Raw genomic sequence first — 19176 nt, forward strand, 5'->3', positions numbered from 1 at the left:
AATGCATTCCCCTGCATTAAGAACACACAACAAAGTCAGGACAGCACGAAAGGAAGCTGCTAAGAATAAAAACATAAAAGATGTGGGTGGTTTCCTAAGTCCAGAGAAGGCACTGGAGACCGACGTCCTCCTGGGGCTCCGTCTGGTTCTGACCTGTTTGTGACCCTGCAGCCCTGATTTCTCTGGTGACACAGTAGCATGTCACCCCTTCTAACAGCAAAAGTGACCTCAGGAAGACATAGGGCTCTCCAGCCCAGGGGCCATGCTCTCCACTGTTCAGCCCGCTGTGGTGGTCACATGTCTACTGGAGACGCACATGGGGGACCGAGGCTGGGTCGTGACTGGCTGAGTGAGTGTGTGCCCTGATGCCATCGCACAGCTCACACCGAGTTCACCCTTCAGGGCGGACAGGTTGAGGCGTCACTGAGAGTCTCGTCGGAGTGGAAGAGAACCACCAATCTGAGACTAAACGTGGATGTCGTTCAGTTCCTTTTCACTGTGTTTTCTGAAGGGATGTCTCCTAAGCAGCACCAGTGACCCTCGCGTGTTCAGAAGGAAAAACGCAGCATTTACACTTTATTTGTGACATAAAGAAGCCGTATTTACACAATACATTCATATTTTTAAATATGTTACACAGCTCTCCTAGAAAACCACTCCGTCACAGAAGAGCAGCATGTAGCTTGGGTTCCGTCTTTAAAATATTAAATCAAGTAGAAATACTCTTTAATTTCATAGCCCATCACAGAGGGAGACTCTGAGGGAGGTGGGAGTGAAGGGCGGGTAATGGTGAGCACACCCCCACGTGAGGGCACAGGAGACTGGAGGCTGGGGACGCACTCCCGCCCCTGTGACCTCCGAGGCCAAGAACGAAGCACTCCTTCCCGCCGTGCCCTTGGGGCGGCTCTGAGGGTGCAGCACCAGGAGCTACGCAGGGCCGGCGCCCTGGACCTGGCTGGTCACCTTCTCGCCCGCGGGCTCCTCCGAGCCCTCACGCTCCCTGTTCCAGTCCTTCAGGCCCTCAGGGAGCGAGGTGTCCTCGTCCAGGCTGCCGGTGCCTTCCACAAACTCCTCGTAGGTAGACTTCTCCGCAAAAGGCCTTGGGCCCAGAAGTTCCACCATGTCGTTCTTGTCTAACACTTCTTTTTCTAACAACAGCAGAGCAACCTGGAACATGAACACCTGCGATTAAATACAGCCACCCAGCACCATCTCTCCAAGCTAACCTTCTATTTACAACCAACCCCCTTCCAAAACAGGGCTTCGAGAACTTCACTCTAACTTTTAATAAGAATATCTTATTAAAATAGATCTTCACCCTCACTAACTTTTAATAAGAAGTATAAAAATCCTGGAAGGATATCCCCAGGAAGGGCAGGGTGGCATGCAATGTGGTGTGACTCTGTGCCCTGCTGGGGAGGTAAGGTGGGGAAGGAGCTCTGCACACACTGAGGACAGACAACCCCGAGGAAGAGCAAGAAGTTGTGTCCCTGGGCCCCACCCACTTCCAAAGGAGGTAAGAGCTCCCTGTGGCTCCCAGAGCAGAAGGAGCTCTGGGGAGGCTGCAGGAAGAAGTGACAGTGGCAGGGGTGGGGACGAGGAAGGGACAGAAATGGGGAATTTTAAAGCGAGGCTGACAAAATAGAGACAAACATAAACATGCGTCTCGAAGCTCTGGTCTCTGTGTGGCTGAACTGTAAATGTGACAGGACACACAGCCACAGAAAAAAGGGGCCCACCGACTACAAGAGGGGAGGTAAACAATGGTGTCAGCAGGCAGGGAACAGCTCACATGAGAGCCTCTGTCACCAAGAAACGAAGCCAGTTAAACTGTAAATGGACCTCGTAGTAGACTTGGTTCCTCAGGTGACTCCTAACTTAGAAACTTACCACATGTGTAGTTTACGTTAAATGCTGTTTTTAAAGATTCCAAACAATAAAGCAATTTTCTTCTGTCTTTAAATTTTTTTTAAACTTTATTATGGATCATTTCAAATATGTACCAAAAACATATAGAAAAAAAGGATAACTAACCCCATGCAACCCCATGTAACCAGTTTACAATCACTTTTGTTCCACCTGCTCCCTGGATTATTTTAGAGAAAATCCCAGATGTCCTGTCGTTTTATCTACATATGTTTGTCTCTAACTCTATGAGACACAGACTCTTCAACTCTCAATGCTGAGGTTCCGGGTTCAGTCCCTGCTAGGCAACTAAGATCTCTTTTGCTCCAGAGGGGAAAAGCAATGGGGAACCCCATCAGGCCAGCAGGCCTGCATCCGGAAGCACCTGGCAAGGTGAGTGCAGATTCAGCTGTATGTCTGGTACTATAAGCAGACCTCATTAATCCCGTGTTCAAGTTTCCAGGAGCCAGGGGCCCAGATCACATCCGCCTCTGCTCCCCATCATCCCCACCGACAGAGCATCAGGATGGAGGGAGGAACCAGAATCAGCAGGCACAGGGGGAATGGCAGCATCTGCAAACCAGCCAACCAATCACCCTCAATGGCCTCTGCAAACCATGCAGAGGAGTGTTCCCACAGTCGGCACCTACCTTCTCCACGTCAGCTTTCTTCTCTGTGAGGAGGGCCACTGTCCTCTTGTAAGCATCATTGATAAGGATTCGTACTTCGTCATCTATGAGTCTAGCGGTGGCCTCGCTGTAAGGCTTTTCCAACACCATGTCCCCCTGACGTGGGAGGTCAAAGGAGATCTGCCCGACTTTCTCGTTCATGCCAAACTGAACAATCTGAAGAAGAAGGCGTGGCCATGGAGGGCATCCATTTCTGCTCACAGGCTCATGGGTTTTATAAAATGTCAACAAGGTAACATGGACACTGAATGCACACACTTCATTGCAGAACTACTCTTCAACCCGGCAAAATGACATGGCAGCCTTGAGTCGGCCAAGCAGACCAGGTATTCTGCATAGACGGGGCAGTGGGGACAAGACCAGAAATGGGCAGACAATATTTACAACCAAGACAGGCAGCAAACAGGTGGGGACAGACCCCAGCAGTCACAAGACGTGCGTGAGATCATTCTGCACGAGGGGAGGCAAGAAAGAGCCAGAGCCTGTGACAGACAGAAGCCATGACCTCGGCCACCCAGAGGCTCCTCCTGAGTCACCTGGGCTGCTCCAGGAACCTGGGAGGGGTGCCTGCACTTTCCCTAAGTCCCTGGGGCCTGGCTGGGCTGTAAAGAGACCCCCATAGTAACCACACAGAGCCCCAACTTAAGAAATGTCTGGAAGTAAAATCTAAACTGACTAGAAAATAGGAGGCGCAGGTAAGAGAGGGGAGCAGCAACAGCTCAGAAAGCAGGAAGCACATTTTTCAAAAGTTCATGGAAACAGCAGAAAAAGATACTCTAAAACCAGGAAACTAGAAACACTGTCTTAATCCACCTTCTTCCTAAAAGATCAGGAAAACAAACTTCATGAAGATAAGGAAAGCGGGATGCAGGGACGTCCACAAACAGATGAAAACTGTGACCCAACTTCAGAAAAGACTAACAAAAATTAGGAATGTGAGGAAAATATGAAATAACAGAAGTCAAGAGTCGGGAAAACTTAGATGGGTGCTAGAACACAGGAAAAAAAAAATCACAGTTGAGTTCCCAGAATCACTGACATTGAGCTCCGAGAGAGCACCCTGACTGTTTCTGGGAATGGAGGCAAATGGGGTGGGAGTGGGGTGACTGCTCCCAGCTTAGGTGGAGTCCACGTAGGGTCCTGCAGGTTTGGAACTAGACTTAAACTCTGCAGACATGCTTCACACACTCTCAGTAAATCCAAAATACCAAGTGACCAAAATGTAAGTTTCTATTCCTAAGTTTTGATCACCTTACACTGAACCTCTGTGAAGGAGGAACCCTTGCCTGGTCAGCTCAGACCAGTGGAGCCTTAGGACTGCTCCGGAGCCTGTGCGGCAGCGAGGAGGCAGTGCACTTGTCCTCTCACCTGGGCGTAGGCACTCTGGGTCACTTTGCGCAAGTCGTCCTGGGCACCGGTAGTGATCCTGCCAAAGAAGATCTCCTCGGACACACGGCCACCCAGGGTCATGCACATGCGGTCCAGGAGCTGCTCCCGGGTGTAGAGGTACTGCTCCCGAGGCAGGTACTGAGCGTAGCCCAGCCCTTTGCCCCGTGGGATGATGGACACCTGATGAGGGAACGGCAGCACTGAGCACCCGGCCGCTGGAGCCGACAAACCCACTGGAGAGCAGAGTACCACGGCCGGGCAACCCCAGGGCCTCAGCTGGGCAGCTGGTCCAGGAGAGCACTTCCTCTTGGGATGACCTCACCCCAAGTGACTCCTACACAGTGCTTCTGTCTCTTATGAAACCCATCCGCGAATTCCCAGGCCTGACAGTAGGGCCACTGCTGAGCAGGATCCTCTACCAACTTGACCCACCGGAGAAAATCCCTTCAGCTTCCAGACACTTTTCTTTCCAAACTTTGTAACTCATCAATGCATGATGCCTCCCCCCAGTGCCACTGTCAGATGTCCCCACTACGTCCCCCCCAGCCACTCACCTTCAAGAGAGGGTCTGCGTGCTCCAGGTACCAACCGGCAACTGCGTGGCCTGCCTCGTGGTATGCCACTGTCTTCTTCTCCTCGGGCTGTAGGACCTGCGTTTTCTTCTCTAAGCCTGACACACAGAACAGAAAATAAAGCCTGTGCTTTAGCGACAACGACATCACCAGAGGCTCACACACCACCACTCAGGGCCTCACAAAGAACACACATCACAGGCCTTCCCAGTCTAACTGGTTTTACAACTGTTTATCCACCACCTATGTCTCGTTCAGGGCACATTAGACTCACGCGATGAAATTTTTGGAAAACAGGAAGGCTACAAGTGCTTTTTTAAAAGAAAACAACTAGACTGCTATAACTGAGGGGAAGACCTCTCCCTGACTACAGCCTGTCTCAGATCCATCCGACATGGAAGCTTCTGTACAGACACTCCAAGGTGCCCGCGAGCTCCAGGCCTGGGTGGACATACTCCCTGGCTTCAGAATCACGCCATCAACCCTTGGATGTGCAGTCTACCAGCTGCCTTACCGCCAATCACTCGTTCAATTGCTTGTTCAAAGTGTTTCTGGTTTATGGAATCTGAAAGGTGTCTTGCGGCAATCAAAGCTGCTTCATTGCACACGTTGGCAACATCAGCTCCTGTGAAAGAACACAGCAGTTCTCCACCAGATACACCTGAGCTCACTGGCCACAGTTCTGAAGAGGGACCAGACCAGGTCCCCACCACCAGCAGGTTCCAGCGCCCAGGCCTGCCCAGCACAACTGGCCCCTCAATCACACTGCAAGGACCAGCAGTGGACAGACACCCATGGGCAGTAATCTATCTCCACAGACCATATGATGAGAGCAAACTAAGACTGTGCTTTAAAATGCCCACCAATTAATGCTTAGTTCTCTGTAAAATAACTTCTGTAAATGCCCACCAATTAATGCTTAGTTCTCTGTAAATTAACTTCTCAAAGTATATGGCAACACAAATAAGCCATAACACAATGTATGTGCTCAAAAAAAATTTTAAGTAGCCAGGCCCCTGGAACTGAGGCACCTGCGCCCATGAATACACCCTTCTCAGGCTGCAGGTGGTCCCTCCTGCTTCATGTTGAGTCTGTAAGGATGGACAGAGGGAACGAGAAAGGAAGGGTCGTGTCCTGTAGACAGAACTGAGGGTAGAGCTCACCCACCTGAAAACCCTGGGGTCAAGGATGCGAGCTTCCTTGCCAGCTTCTCCTTTTCCAGGGCGCTATCCAGCTTCAGAGGTCGGAGGTGAACTTTGAAAATAGAGGCTCTTCCCTTAATGTCCGGCGGTCCTTGATAAATTATTTTTAAGAAGAAAAAATCATAATCAAACAGCTGCAACCTCTCCTCGTGAGAACTGGCCTAAATCCAGGGCAAGAAAGCCATCTCACCAATGAAGATCTGCCTGTCAAAGCGGCCTGGCCTCATGAGAGCTGGGTCTAGGATATCCGGTCGGTTGGTGCCCGCCAAGATGACCACATTGGTTGTTGTGTTGAATCCTGGAGACAGACAAAGGCATCACTGCTGTTACATGCTGTGAGGAGGAAAATAATGTGTCCCTGCCAAGAGTGTATGAGCACCAGATACACCATTGCTTTTTTCCCATTATCTAGCGGTTTTTAAAGTCATAAGTTTAAATGATTTTTCCTACTATTCATTTTGCCCTTAACATCATATCTAACACCTAAAGATTTAATGATCAACTACTTAAAGACAAATTACCAGCACAGGACTCTCATTTTAGACACAGGAAGAACAACTGGAAAGTACAGGATAGACACAGGTGATGGAGCACTCACCGTCCATCTCCACAAGCAGCTGGTTAAGCGTGTTCTCCTGCTCACTCTGCCCGCCGAAGTTGCCCCTGCCTCTCTTCCTTCCCACCGCGTCTATTTCATCGATGAAGAGGATGCAAGGGGCATTCTTCCGAGCAAGGGCGAATAAGTCACGGACCTGGATGAAAGCGCAAGCGCTGGGGTCACTTAACAAGTGAGTAGTATTATCCTAATAAAAACAGACACCAAGCTTCCTGCCCCCAGGAAGACCATCTGTGTACAGCACGGTACAGCACAGATGTTAAACGGTGCAAGCAGCAAGGAAGTCATGTGGCAAATGGTGTGAAACTGATGTAAGGTGAGCAAGTATTTCTAAAATCTCATCAATTATTGTTGTGTGAGAAGCACGAACACCAACAAACTGATGCTACACACCTCTGTCCTACTCAGAGGGAACAGAGTAGAGCTGTAGACTTTATAACACTCACTCACAGACCCAGCCATGCAGGCACACAGCAAAGGCATGACCCCTCAAGCCCACCCAGCCATTGCCCCAAGGTGGGCGGTACCCCACTGTGGCAGGGGTCCCGTGCCCTCTTTCCGACCTGCTGAGTTAACACAGCGAGAGGTGAGACTTACTCTAGCTGGGCCCACACCAACAAACATCTCCAAGAACTCAGACCCACTAACGGTGATGAAAGGGACGTTGGCTTCTCCAGCCGTGGCCTTAGCCAGCAGTGTCTTCCCAGTGCCTGGAGGACCGGTGAGAATGGCACCCTTCAGATAAAAAAAGGGAAAGTATACTGAACTACTTTTAGAAAAATAAACTGCATATCCATAAATAATTTCAAGGTATAATCTGTCTATAAATTTTAGTGACATATCCTAAACATTTCTTAAACATGTAAACAAAGATAAAATGCTTTTTAATAAAAAGAGAAAGGCAAAGATAATTAGAGACTACTTTGTTTTAAAAAACCTGGCAAGAATGTGAAATACTTCCCTTACTTTTTAAGATTTTTAGTGCTGCTTTTTAGATCTAATGTATATAAAGGGTGACTTAAGCTGGGAATCTAGCAATACTAAAAAACCACCTGAGGTTAACTTCAAATATTATACTTCCAGTTTACATTTTGCTTATTTTCTTTCCTTTAAAATTTCACAGATGAAGTAAATATCTAATAACCAACGATGAACTTAAAAAGAAAAATATGTTTGCTCAAACACTATAACTACTTAAGTCATGGAGATGCTTGAGTATGATGTGAACACGTACTTAATTAAGTACAACAAATTATAAAACTAAAATGTAACCTTTCATCCATGAAGGCAGGACATGAAATCAAGGAAGTGATGATTCCCTTTAGAAAAGACTCCCTCACAAAACTTTATTAACGAGTTTTTTAGAACCTTAAAGATTTTCTCTTCATTACTTAATGCCTGAGCCTGGTCCTGGGAGCAGAGATGGGCAAGGCTGCCCGAGTCCGGCAGTAGGTGGTGGTGGAAGAGGGCAAGGGCAGGGAGGTCTGCACTCTATGGAGCCCCTCGCCTGGAATGTGAGTGCCAGACCAGGCAGACCGTCCACTCAAGCTGCTGGGGGAGGGACGGCAGGGCCAGAGCAGAGGCAGCCTGCCTGGGACTACAGTGCTAAGACACAGCAGTCAAATCACACTGCGGAGAAAAAGCAGCACAATGAGGGGAGGGGACACACATCTTTGGGGGAAGAGATACACTATTTTCAAGGAGACACATTCACAAGGGACAGTCGACTGTAAAGACTCAGGAGTTAAACAGAGACTAGCAGGTTACAATAGAGGAAGGAGAGAAGAGCAGCTACTGTGGAAGTAATCAAACTTCAAAAAATTATAACCTCAGAGATCAAGAAACACTTCAAAGGATTTAGGGTTAATAAGCTGAAAACTGACTTCTGAATGTTCATTTACCTTTGGGATTTTTGCTCCCAGGTCTTGATACTGCTTTGGATTTTTTAGGAAATTCACAAATTCCATGATCTCCAGCTTGGCCTCCTCACAGCCGGCCACATCTTTGAACTTCACATCAATCTCATCCTTGAGGACCTTGGCGGTGGTCTCTCCAACACTGAAGAGTCCGCCCATGCCCCGGCCTGTGCGGCCAATGCCAGCTGGGCCCCTCCGTATGGTGTAGAGCAGGAAGGCGATGATGAGCACGGTGGGCAGCATGCTCAGGAGGAAGGAGCTGCAGATACATGACAGCGAGAGCTCAAAGGGCACTTGCTCAGACCGCCCTGCCAGGGACCTGCCTCGGCAGAACATGCACACGCTCTACCTGGGCAGCCAGGTACCCCAGCACCTCACCTGAGGCACAAGGAGAGTCTACGTGCATCAAGTGTCACTGAAGCAGATGCTCAGAAAGTAAGACCAAAGAAAGACCTGCTCCTAATGCGTACCCTCTCCACGGCTGTGTCACTCCCACTCAAGAACCACAAGGGCTAGACCTGTGACCTACTGTCACTACATATGAGTTCCAAAGAAATTTGTTGACTTAATAATTTTAATACAATTCTGGTGTTAGCCTGGGTAGACATTCCAGTCCTCTTACTGGAATGGATTAACTATTTCTGAAGGGATGACTTCTAAATATCTAATCTGTGCGAAGGCAGCGGTGGGGAGCTCCCCAGCACGGTGGGGTGGCTTGTGCAGGCTCACACAGGCCCGGGGGCAGGGTGCCCACCAACTCTCACCCACTCTGGGGAGTGGCTCAGAGATGATTTACAGTCTCTGCCTTCTATTTGTCTTAAGTTAATTTCCATGAAACTGTGGACATAGACGTATACTGGGTAACATAAAGCATTTTAGTTTAACTTAACCTACGAAATTTAGGTCAAAACCTGGTACATAGTTTAGGTAAAAAAATGAAACAAGAATAAAATAAGAATTAGCTTTCTAATTTTTCATCTATTACAAAACTGTAAAGGCTGCTACAGCAGGAAGCAAGAGCCATGAACAATTTACCTTTGGTTTACTTCTAGAGAAAAAACAACGCACTGGCAGTAAAGGTTTAAAGAACATGCAATAAGACTCTGCGTAATGTTTCAGCACCAGCTTGCAACGTTAAGGAACTGTATGTTAACCTCAGGGACTGAGGGACATATCACCCCAAGTGTGAAACAACTTTGATAGCTGACAGGACCTACATACCGCAGGGAGACTGTAGGGCTACACAAACCATGACTCAAGAGAGTCCCCAGAGCTGAGTAAGACCATCAGCTCTGTTAACATGCTGTTTTACATGTAGAAGAAAATCAAGCTTTATTTCTACTTTCACTCCCAAACTCTTAATCAAGGTACATGTTCTGCATTTAATGCAAATGGGTCACCGCCTTGAGATCCACCTGGGCGTCGGTGGGCGGAACTCAAAGGCCATACATTCCCAAGTAAAACCAAAGACAGGCAGCCCCTGAAATCAACAAGCCCTTCTTCAAGGCCCAGAGCTGGTCTTTCTAAAAACAAATAACCTCTAAGGGAAGAAGCAGCTCTGATCAAAGAGGAAGAAGCATTACTTAAAAAGCCTGGAAATTCTGTGAAATCTAAACATAAAGGACAGTTAAAAGGTGGGCACGCTGCTCTTAAACACAAAGGGGCTTTTTATGCTAAAATCCTACTCAAGGTCAGTGTATTGGACATGGACCCCACACCACTGCTTAATCAAGATAAATATCAATATGCAAAAAACCAACCAGTCTCTAGCAAAAACTGTTAAGTTACTAATGGCTGCAAAGAACTCAGGCCAGATTGAGAGGCCTGATGAGAATACAAAGTGTGATGTGCTGCCCCCTGGTGACAGAATACACCATAAGCCCTGGGCGCAAAGACAGCCTCCCAAGTCCACTGCCCAAGGCTCACCCGTCACTCTCGGCGATGTAGACCACAGGGACCCGGTTCTCCCCTTCTATGCCCAGTTCCTGCTGCAGAGTCTCCAGGTTCCGCTCAAAGGTGTCCACACTGCCAATGTTGAACCAGACGTACTGCTGTAAAGACAGGAAAGTGAAATGTCCTAATTTTGTTAGGGGAACAAAGAGGAAACAAAGGGTTTAACGTCCTAAGAATTTTTCAGAAATACTGCAAAATTACAAACTAAAAAACCCAACAATGAGATCAAGATTAACGCAAGGCGGGTTTAACAACCAGTCTTTAACAACCAGAGTGACAAAGCTTTACTCAGTGAGAACCCTTGGCCAATAAGCATTTCTACAATTTCAAACAAGCACTCCTCTATGATCCTAACTCAGAAAAACAAAAACTCTACTTGAAAAGACAACCCTTTTCATAAACAAACAAGCGTCCTTTCCCCAGGACTTCTGAGCTGTCTGGTCCCACATCAGGGTGCAGCTGTGATGATACTCCTCAGTGTCAGGATGGGCTCCAGCCCTGGGTGAGCTGGAAGATTGCAGGGTGCCCAGGACTGGGGGTGGGCCTGGGGCTCTGGCCCAGAAGGGCTGGGAATCACCAGGAACCTCACCTGTTCCTTACCAATAATCCCCTCAACTCAACCTGGTGTCTCTGGAACAGAGCTCAAACTGGTTGGACAAGAAATATATTTTTAAATAGTAAGAACAGAAATAGAAATTAATATCACAAAACAGTTTGGAGAGATATGATCAGAACACTTCTTAAACTGATTTGACAAAAGCTGTCTCAAGACATAAGCAGTTCAGATTTTACCATTTCTTTCTTAACCAATTGTTCTCAGTCTTGAAAAATCATAGATACTGGAATACTGAAAACCAGGTTTTACTTCATTGGTTTACTTCACTGGTACAGCCAATGTGATCACCAAACCCAAATCATTGACCCAATTCTTGCACATGTGATGGACACAAGGGTCACACTGCCACTGTTAGTGTAGATCACAGCTGCTCTACTGCCCGGCTCTGACGCAGCCAGTGTGAGGGAACGCTGGCTTTTCAGTTTTAAATATAAGAACTTAATTGACAGCTAGTTCACATCACTTAATAACATCACTTACTCCATCAACAGGAGTTTTTCCTGGTGTAAAAGTCACTCGAACAAACCGCTTGTTGACAACTTCCAGTCTGTCTACCTGTAATTTTAAAGAAATATTCAAACATAAATTTACAGAAAGATTAGAGACATTCTTCTAAGCTCATCTGAAATGCATATATTTCAGACACACAAAGAAAAATGATGAATAATGTAAAGACATCCTGTGTTTTCCCCTCCAGCTTGAGAAACAAAACATCACAAACCAGCTGAAGCCCCCAGTCATGCCCCATACCCAGGGGTGGCCGTCGTGTACTGGTGCTGGCCACCCCAAAGCACGGCCTGGTCCTGGGCCACAAAGACCTAACCCTAAACAGACATTCACTTCTGCCTGTTTTTAAACTTTACAAATGGTCTCATCTGGCATATGTTTTCCTACAACTTTTTCTTCTATCACTGTATTTGTAAGGCCTTTCCTCGCTGACATGTCAGTTCTTCACAGACCCCCATTTTATAAGCACACCCCAAGTTATTCATGCGTTCTGTTCAAAGACCTTCAGACTGTTCCCAACACTCCCCCAACACCAACAATGCCACTGTGGATGCTGCTACGCATCATGCCTGGGACTGTCTCCTGGAACTCCCTGGGATGTGCGTCTGTGGTGAACACAGCTGGCTGGGCTGTAGGGCACAACTGCCCTCAGCCCTGCTGGATGCTGCACACTACTCTCCGACTCATGCTCCTGCCAAACGTTCTCTAAAATGCTCCCACTGCTCTATGTCTTCACTTGCTGTTACAAAACTTCCTAAATTTTGCCCCTCTGAGGTCTGAGATGGTTTGACCTGGTTTCCCTGGACCCTCCTACTCTATGGACTCTTTGGTCACTTGCACACCTCATCCTGAGGCCTCAGGCTGCTGGGAACTGAGCTCCTTCGGTGGGTGCCTGCTCCCTGCTGCCGTGAAATCTGCTCTGGCAGGGAGTCTGGAAGGTATCAGCCCAGGATACAAAGTGAGGGGGCCTGGGAGACCCCAGGAAGAGCCAGAACAGGGGCACACTGTCTGGAAAGCACTGACTAGAGGACTCTTGTTCCCCATAAACCTGCTGGGTCATCAGCAGACCGACTGTAGACAGCCAGCGGGTCAGGAGAAGACATGACAACAGAGAACCCTCCCTGGGGCCTGTCCCCACATTCAGAGGACAGAAGTCACTGCTCAAGAGTGCAGGCTCTCCACGACACCTGGGAATTACAAACCTGAGAGCCTCACTTTCATGAGCGAGACACCTGCTTCAAAATATGAAAGATTGTTTCCATTCTGTCTGTCCTCACCTTACTGGACAATCTTTAAAAATAATTTTAGATTCTTTATATTTTTCAAGTATTAATATCCTTATTTTATTCATTTCGTGGATTAAAAAAAACATCACTAATAGGAGGTTAAGTCATTTCCCCGAGGCTCAGAGTTGGCCAAATCCTGCTTCTCTTACTATCACTTTGTTTCCTCACTTCTAAGATGGACATTTTCCATATTTTAACCTCTCAGACATGGAATGTACGTGACAGCTGACAAGATGTCACAGTGTCATTGGCAGTCTACTTAATCTAAGTAACGTGTAAAATAACATGTCTTATAGCCCACTGCATCTTAAATGAGCCGAAACAGGGTCTAACTGGCAAAGACCCAGCCCAGAGGCAAAGCTCCTGCCTGGGGCCTCACTCAGAGCCCGTCTGCTCTTGCAGTAAAACCTGATTCACTTATTCACCTACTTCCAGGAGTGCAGGAGGTCACAGTGGTGATGCCGTGCTGGAACCCAGAGGGGCTGGCCAGGGAGGGAAGAGAGGCAGCTGATGGCAGGAGGGAGAGGACCGAGTAGACTGGGCGCCAGAACTAGGATCTCCAGGGCAAGCGATACAGGGGGTTTGTGGTCAGTCTGGAAACTGCTGGGTCAGAACTCACAGGTTCCTTGGCTGCTATACTTTCCAGCATTAGAAACATACAATATGGGACTTGATGACGAACAAGCCTGGCAATGTGCTGGCTGTTTATCACTTTATTGGCCAAAGCTGAACTCACCCTTTGATCCCTGCTGCCTGTGGCCCACACGATACTTACGACTCCCTTGGAAAGATAGTTGTTGGCAAAGTCCTTCCACGTGATTTCTCTCCCGGAGCTCTTGAACAGGAAGTAAAACAGGAATCCTCCCCAAAATAGGGCGGTCCAGAGAAAGTACATCCTGAATTCCTTGTCATCCCATGGGATGTCACCCTGAGTGAGGAAGCAGACCAGTGAGACAAGACAATGCAGTCTCTGCTGTGCAGGGTGTGAACCGTTTCAGGGCCGTGAGCACCACTCAGCCTTTCCCGGGGTGGGCAGGGACCAGAGCCACGAACCGAACCTTCTGGAACCTGGACCACCAGTGAGAATCATCTTTCTTGCCGCCTCGTTTTCCACCACCACCAACTCCTCCTCCAGAAGGACGCGGGGCACCAGCTGGCTTGGGTTCTGTTCACAGACAGAGAGTGTGTCCATAGCAGCATCTGAATCTCTCAGCAATGTTTCCATTAATGTCGTTTAATGAACTCATTGCAAAATGCACTGTGGCAATTGATCAGTTACTAAACACAGTGCTGTGAGGAAGCCTGAGACTAAGATAGGAGGGGGAGCCCCAGGGACACTCCAGGCACTTCACACACAGGGCGCTCAGAACTGACTTCAGCTAAGATGTTCCTTGTTCAGTGACAACTACCAGCAACATCATAAACCAGGGGAAAACAGTAAGTTAAAATATAATCTTTAGAAACAGTACCTTTTTTTTCTCCCATAACTTCTTTAGGTTCACTAGTTTTTTTCCCATTTTTTCCATTGGGGAAGTATTTTTCAAATCCTGTTAGAAAAAGAAAAAAAATTATCTTCAAACTAAAATTCATCAAGTTTTGTGTACGTATGTTCTTTGTTTTTAAAGCAGCTGATTCATGAAAAAGAATAAGCCAGATGTATAGGACTGCTTGTGCAGGAGTAAATCACAGTCTAGATGGTACAGTCACAAGCCTGAGGGGTCCGAGAAGAAGTCTTGCTGGCCTGCCCAGGTCATTACTGCCAAAGGTGCCACATCTGAAGGCGACATAATGTCATGGCTTTGATCACATGACAGGGAGGAGGTGGGGTGGTTAGGAATCAACTGAAACCACACCTCTGCACCTGCCCTTCTGAGGACGGCCAAGAGTGAGTCTGTGTAAGTCACATGTGAGTGCTTACCTTTTGGAGGCCGAGAACAGAGTCTCTGATAAGCAGCAATCACATCTGTCAGAAGGGAATTCCTGCTGGTTTTCGCCTGAGTCGTGGCATATTGATAAAGCTGCAACACAACAGAGAGAAGCTTGATGAAGGTCACATCAAGGTGAGTCTAAAGCGAGCTTCATTTTACCCTTCAAACAGGTGATTACGGACTAGCACAGAACGGCCCCCCTTGAAGGGAGCACGAGGTTGTCCGGTACTGGGCTGCTCCAGTCCAGTGAGAACTAGGAGACACGCACCTCACCCAGAAGACAAGAGCATCTCCAACCTAGGCAGCTAATTAAGAGCTGCAGCCCAAGTACAATTCCCTACCAACACATTGGCTCAGGCATTGTTTCCTTGATGTGTAGCATTCAAAAAGAAAACTGCCATGAACACCTGCCACCCCACCTGCAGGGTCTATCATACTGCAAGGTCATTTATCCGACATTACAGAACTATGCTTTTTGTGTGCACAATACTAACTTTTGGTTCGGTTTGGTTCAGTTGCTCAGTCGTGTCCAACTCTTTGCGACCCCATGAATTGCAGCACTCCAGGCCTCCCTGTCCATCACCAACTCCCGGAGTTCACTCAAACTCACGTCCATCGAGTCACAGACAAGGAAGCCATAGTCCAATGTCTGATAATCCTTATATTAGCAGCATTTGCTGAAGCTATTTGATACACTGTCATCCTGCTAAGTCCCTGTACAGATACATCTCTGCTTTAAGTAACATATTTGCTAAAAACTGTAAATGCTGCCTAGGTATGAGTGAGTGAAAGTCGCTCAGTCATGTCTGACTCTTTGCAACACCATAGGCTGTCCATGGAATTCTCCAGGCCAGAATACTGGAGTGGGTAGCCTTTCCCTTCTCCAGGGGATCTCCCCAACCCAGGGATCAAACCCAGGTCTCCCGCATTGCATGCGGATTCTTTACCAACTGAGCCACAAGGGAAGCCCTGTCTAGGTTTATTAGAGTATAATGTAAACAAATTGAGCAAGCTCCTTATTAAATGTTTAGGTGTAGAGACATTGAAGGGGATATAGCTGAATCTGACAGTTAAGTTCAAGTGATCCTATCCTTTGGCAAAGTGAAAAGTTCACACCACCATTTTTTTTTAGAGGCCAAGCTTTTACATACAGGTGAGAGTGTTTAAAGTGAAGCTTATCTGCATTAGACCCATCCTCATTTGCCTCCTTTATGGTCTCATGAGAAAAATAAAATATCACAAAACCATACAAAATCACTTCACACCTGATAGTGTGGCTATAATAAAAAAAAAAGAGAGAGAGAGACAATATCAAGTGCCTGTGAGGATCGGCAGAAATTGGAGCCCTCATGCACTGCTTAGGGGATGGGTACAGCTGCTTTGGAAAAGTTTGGCATTCTCCAAAATGTTAAATGAAGAGTTAAGTTGCCACATGATCCAGCAAATTCACTCCTATTCAAGGAAATGAAAATATGTCCATTCCAAATCTTGAATGTTTATAGGATCATTTGGCATAATAGCCCCCAGATGGAAACAACCCAATGTCCATCAACTGATGATGAACAAAGGAAATGTGGTATATGCACACAACAGAATTTTATTCAGCCATAAAAAAGGAATGAAGTAGATAGATGGTACCATCAAATCTTGAAAACATTATGCTAAGTTAAAAAAACCAGACACAAAAGATCACATATTACATGATTCCATATTTATGAAACATCTGAAACAGGCCAATAATAGAGGCTATAGGTCAGCAGCTGCCTGGGCTGGAGGAATAGCTGGGGAGAAACAGGGAGTGACCACTAACAGTCATAGGGCTTCTTCTAAATGTTCTGGCAACAGATAGTGAGTGATGGTTGTACCGCCTTGTGAATATACGAGAAGCCACAGAACAGTACCCTTTAAAACGGTGGATTTTATGACATCTGAATTAGAAAATGTCAATTAAAAAAGAATGAGCTGACTTAACTCCAAATCAACACACAATTACTTGCAAAGTAGGACAGAAACACTGACACTGTTCTTGGTTGACAGCAATGCTGGTCTGAGAGAACCTGGAGCTTCTGTTGTGTTGGGCCCTCCCTGATGGCTGAGAATACTTGGCCTAAGAAATAACCATTGATAATGGATAAGAGTGTGTTGTATGTGAATAAATATTTCTCAATGCCAAATCCATTAAGGGTATGGATTGAAATGACCTGATATCCACGCTGGACAGGCCAACAAGTCAGAGCTTCTGCTCCAGGCCTGGTACTGCCAAGCAGCGGGGAGTCCACCAGGGGACCAGAAGCAGTGCTGCCCAGAAGAAACTCAGAAAAGACAGAAAGGTACCATACATGCAACAATACAAACCCTTCAGTATGAAGGTGGAGAGGTGGCACAGAGAAGGAAGGGGTCACGTGTAAGGGAGCCAGGGATGTCACAGGGAAGTGACACCTAGCCTGGGACTTGACGGACCCAGAGTTCATCAGGCAAATGGTGTTAGAACTTTCAATTTTGGTAAAGCTGGAAATCTGATTTTTTGCATGATGCTCTTCAATACATCTGATGATACTGAGGGCCTCAAAGTCACACATCTACAATGGGAGAAGATCAGTGCCCCAGGATACTACTGTGAGAATCAAAAGTAATAAGACATGGAAAAGTACTTTGAAAACTGTGTGGCAATACTCACATTTAAATTACTTCCAATTATTCTGAAAGCCATTTAAGAGTCAGCAGCTTTCAGAATATTACTATGATCATACTAAGCAAGTCTTTGTGTGACAATGAAGTACAGAACTGGGTACACAGTATAAAAAAATATTATTAGTTTGCCGAATAAGCCCCCTTTAGGATCTTTTCAAATTGTGTTGAGCAGGGATACCTCTAGCAATAACCTCTGACTGCATTTAATGATAAGATTATTTTCCACAAAAGAATCATCGATGAATTTTTTTTCTCTAATCTAAGCCCATTCAAATAGTACATATGAAAGACATGAATTTGCAAAACTTAAGTATAGAGAACCTCACTTAGAAAATTAGGTTTTATGTTTGATGAAGTATTTTTCAGTTGTGAAACATCAGTTTTAATCATTTGAGGATTATACCTGAGAACACACACAGAAATCTTTTCCCCAGAACCTCATTATGAGAACACTTAACAGATGCACAAATCTAGAGGAAAATCCAGAGTAATGCTCCAGCGTCCCCACCCAGATCTTCAGGGCAGGACCAGGGAATGTGTGTCACGCACTTTCACAAGACTTCCTCACACCTCGGCATTCGAGGTTCACTCCCAAGCAAGGCCTCTTAGAGGAGTCCTGACAAAAACCCTGCAAATTCACAGGGCAGATCCCTACCTGCCTGTTACAGTCTGAGTCCAGTACTCACAAGAGGCCAAGAGAGGGAGGGATTCGAGCAAGTAAGACAAGGAAACGGATGCAATGCAGAAACCGGAAAAAAGGCCTCGTGCAGGGCCATTCCGAGCAGGAGAGACGAAGACCGACAGCCGGGTAGGAAAGGGGTCTCCGAGGAACACGTCAGGAACGCCTTCTCCGTGGAGATCTGAGAACACCTCCTGGGCTGACCCTCGGGCTCGCCCACCACCGCCGGGGCTTTGTGCGGGCTCCATCTGCGCCGGGAGGGTCCGCCATGGGTACAGCCAACTTCGGCTCCGGGATCCCGGCCCTGACGGCAACAGAGGAGCGCCCCTCGGGGGTTGGGGTGGGGGACACCGTTAACGACTCCATCTACTAGTGCCGTGTCTACCGGGAGACGACAGCCCCACCCCTGAGCCCGTGCCGCCGGCTCCCACCCAGGGCTCTCCGCTCCGCAGGCCTCCCGGGCGCAGGGTAGCCCCGCCCCCCCGAGAACCGTCTCCACGCTCCCCGGGGACCCACATCGAGAGCAGGGCCCGTGACCTTGACGCCCGGTGACGGGCCGGAAGCGGGCCGGGGGTGCCGGACTCACCGTCCGCAGGTAGAGCCGTTCAGTGGAGCCCGCGCGGCCGCCAGGCACGAGCATCGGGGGCATCCCGCGGGGCCGGCAGGCGCCCCGGCCCCACAGCAGCAAGCAGCGGTGTGCCATGGCCGCCGGCGCGCCGCTCAGGCCGGGAGCGGACGCGGGGGCGGCACCGGACGGCCAAGAGGACCAGGAGCGGAGGCCACGGGACGGCCCGCCCGCGACCCCACGCTCCTCTGCGTCTTCTCACGCCTCGCCCCGCCCCAGCGCGCTGACGTCAGCCGCACAGCGGCGTGCCCTCGGCCCCGGCCCCGCCTCCGGAGAGTCCCCAGTCAAGACCGGAGGCGGGGCTGAGGGGTTCACGTTATCAGGAGGGGGCGGGGCCGGGTCGGGCGCGCGCCGAGGCGCTGCACCTGTTGGTGCGCCCAGCCTACGGTGCTCAGGCCCCGCGGAGTGGACCTTTCCCTCAGGCAGAGGCTATCTTCGATCCTTCGGACGCCTCTCTCGGTAGGTCCCTCGTCACATACTTTTTATTGAGCGTCTGTTCTGTGGGGCCTTGTCAGTGGCGGTGCCGTCAGGAACCCGGCCGACGGCAGGTGAAGCGGCGCGGCCGTCAGGCTCCCCCAGTGAGGGGAACTTGTGCGCCCGGG

General features: G+C 48.3%; 2 protein-coding genes across 11 annotated transcripts in view; one reads left to right on the top strand and one right to left on the bottom strand.

Annotated features, from left to right (window-relative positions):
- Nucleotides 1-547: 547 nt before the first annotated feature.
- Nucleotides 548-18776, bottom strand: AFG3L2 (AFG3 like matrix AAA peptidase subunit 2). Of its 4 annotated transcripts, XM_042239294.2 has the most exons (18): nucleotides 18536-18776; nucleotides 17957-18253; nucleotides 14570-14669; nucleotides 14121-14198; nucleotides 13710-13816; nucleotides 13427-13579; nucleotides 11339-11413; nucleotides 10216-10340; nucleotides 8275-8548; nucleotides 6971-7108; nucleotides 6356-6509; nucleotides 5948-6055; nucleotides 5723-5848; nucleotides 5070-5180; nucleotides 4538-4653; nucleotides 3963-4163; nucleotides 2556-2750; nucleotides 548-1167 (listed from the first exon to the last, which is right to left on the bottom strand). In XM_042239294.2, the coding sequence occupies exons 1-18, from the start codon at nucleotides 18650-18652 to the stop codon at nucleotides 928-930; spliced, it is 2715 nt and encodes a 904-aa protein (XP_042095228.1). In that variant the 5' UTR covers nucleotides 18653-18776; the 3' UTR covers nucleotides 548-927. The 4 variants fall into 4 exon arrangements, with proteins under 4 accessions (XP_042095228.1, XP_004020561.1, XP_042095230.1 ...); XM_004020512.6 differs by lacking the exon at nucleotides 17957-18253; XM_042239295.2 differs by lacking the exons at nucleotides 548-1167; nucleotides 2556-2750 and adding an exon at nucleotides 2759-2925.
- PRELID3A (PRELI domain containing 3A) overlaps nucleotides 18395-19176 on the top strand; it is a 51439-nt gene continuing 50657 nt past the window's right edge. For 6 of the 7 annotated variants that reach the window (XR_009598233.1, XR_009598232.1, XR_009598235.1 and 3 more), the window contains exon 1: nucleotides 18921-19033. Coding sequence is in view for 1 of the 7 variants with exons in the window: in XM_042239308.2 (XP_042095242.1) it covers nucleotides 18651-19033 (383 nt within the window). In the remaining 6 variants the exon portion in view is untranslated. Of the gene's footprint in view, nucleotides 19034-19176 lie in introns of all 7 variants that reach the window. The other variant, XM_042239308.2, reaches the window with a different exon arrangement.

Source organism: Ovis aries, chromosome 23, assembly GCF_016772045.2.
Source record: "Ovis aries strain OAR_USU_Benz2616 breed Rambouillet chromosome 23, ARS-UI_Ramb_v3.0, whole genome shotgun sequence".
In the NCBI taxonomy this organism is placed as follows: Eukaryota; Metazoa; Chordata; class Mammalia; order Artiodactyla; family Bovidae; genus Ovis; species Ovis aries.

Bases quoted from the DNA above. Each gene is read 5' to 3' on its own strand.
- AFG3L2 (XM_042239294.2), bottom strand. From the start codon at position 18,652: ATGGCACACCGCTGCTTGCTGCTGTGGGGCCGGGGCGCCTGCCGGCCC. The intron at 10,341-11,338 runs GTAAGTGATGTT...CTGTCTTTACAG, and splicing joins GAAAAACTCCTGTTGATGGA to CAGTACGTCTGGTTCAACAT. The intron at 4,654-5,069 runs GTAAGGCAGCTG...TCTGTGTGTCAG, and splicing joins AATTGAACGAGTGATTGGCG to GCTTAGAGAAGAAAACGCAG.